Raw genomic sequence first — 1658 nt, forward strand, 5'->3', positions numbered from 1 at the left:
CCTGAAGCTCCAGAAAGCCTTGGAGGAAGGGTCAGAGGAAGAGACAAGGTGCTGCAGTGGCTTTATTTTGATTACAATAGTGTGGGTTGTCATTACCTAACCCACAACGAACTCAAAAAGAGTTGAAAACATGATCATAAGTTAAAAAAAAAAAAGTAGAAATATAAAAATATAGAAGGCAGTAACACCAGCCATGAGTAACACCAGAACTGCTATGCAGAAGGTCAGGAATTTATTGCATCAGAGCTCTGTCCAGTTATAAGTTCCCGCAGCGCATCCTTGAGGTCCTTGTTCCTCAAGCCGTAGATGAGGGGATTCAGTGCTGGAGTTACCACTGCATAGAGAAATGACACAACTAAATTCATGGATGGGGAGGAGAAGGAGGGAGGCTTAAGGTAGGTAAACGTGTCAGTGCTGAGAAACAGGGAGACCACAGCCAGGTGAGGGAGGCACGTGGAGAAGGCTTTGTGCCGTCCCTGCTCCGAGGGCATCCTCAGCACGGCCCTGAAGATCTGCACATAGGACACCACAATGAAAACAAAACAGCCAAAAGCTACTAAGAAACTAACCACAAGAAGCCCAACCTCCCGGAGGTTGGCATGTGAGCAGGAGAGCTTGAGGATCTGGGGGATTTCACAGAAGAACTGGTCCACAGCATTGCCCTGGCACAGGGGCAGGGAAAATGTACTGGCCGTGTGCAGCAGAGCAGAGAGAAACCCAGCGCCCCAGGCAGCTGCTGCCATGCGGACACAAGCTCTGGTGCCCAGGAGGGTCCCGTAGTGCAGGGGTTTGCAGATGGCAACGTAGCGGTCGTAGGACATGACTGTGAGAAGAAAATATTCTGTACCAAGGAAGAAAATAAATAGAAACATTTGGGCAACGCATCCTGAGTAGGAGATGGCCCTGGTGTCCCAGAGGGAATTGGCCATGGATTTGGGGACAGTGGTGGAGATGGATCCCATGTCGAGGAGGGCGAGGTTGAGGAGGAAGAAGTACATGGGGGTGTGGAGGTGGTGGTCCCAGGCGATGGTGATGATGATGAGGTCGTTTCCCAGGAGGGCAGCCAGGTAGATGCCCAGGAAGAGCCAGAAGTGCAGGAGCTGCAGCTCCCATGAGTCTGCGAATGGCAGGAGGAGGAACTGGGTGATGGAGCTGCTGTTGGACATCTGCTGCCTCCAGACACAGGACACTGTCATATGAGAGAAGGACAGTGACAAGTTAGGATAACCTCTGAGCCAAATCAAAGCCATTTCTCCTTCCCCTCCCTCCTGCTCACACCTTGTCACCTTTTTTCAGCCCTTCCTCCAGCTCTGAGCCTGGAGCCCTGCTCGGTGCCGGCTGAATGTGCCGGGAGGAGCAGAGCCTCTGCCCGCTGGCTACGAGGAGTCAGCCCTGCTCTGCAGCAGGGGACATGGGGACGGTGGGGACAGGGGACACTGCTGGGGCTCAGCGTTGTCCAGGGGAACTGCTCCTGGTGCAGAAGGGCCTGTCAGCATCTGCACTGCTGGGGATGAGGAGCTGAGAAGGTAGCAGGCTTAGAGGTTTCGAATGCCTAAAGGTGTGACGGGACAGGTTTGCATCTGTGAGGGCTGCATAGTGCTTGCGAGGAAAACTCAAGAAAAGCCAAATGTCCTAACGAGGATATCTTAGTGCAGACG

General features: G+C 53.1%; 1 protein-coding gene across 1 annotated transcript; it reads right to left on the reverse strand.

Annotated features, from left to right (window-relative positions):
• Window positions 1–224: 224 nt before the first annotated feature.
• On the reverse strand, window positions 225–1166 carry LOC138732628 (olfactory receptor 14A16-like). Its single transcript, XM_069879268.1, has one exon. The coding sequence runs from the start codon at window positions 1164–1166 to the stop codon at window positions 225–227; it is 942 nt and encodes a 313-aa protein (XP_069735369.1).
• Window positions 1167–1658: the final 492 nt, after the last annotated feature.

The sequence above is a fragment of the Phaenicophaeus curvirostris genome, chromosome 34, assembly GCF_032191515.1.
Source record: "Phaenicophaeus curvirostris isolate KB17595 chromosome 34, BPBGC_Pcur_1.0, whole genome shotgun sequence".
In the NCBI taxonomy this organism is placed as follows: Eukaryota; Metazoa; Chordata; class Aves; order Cuculiformes; family Cuculidae; genus Phaenicophaeus; species Phaenicophaeus curvirostris.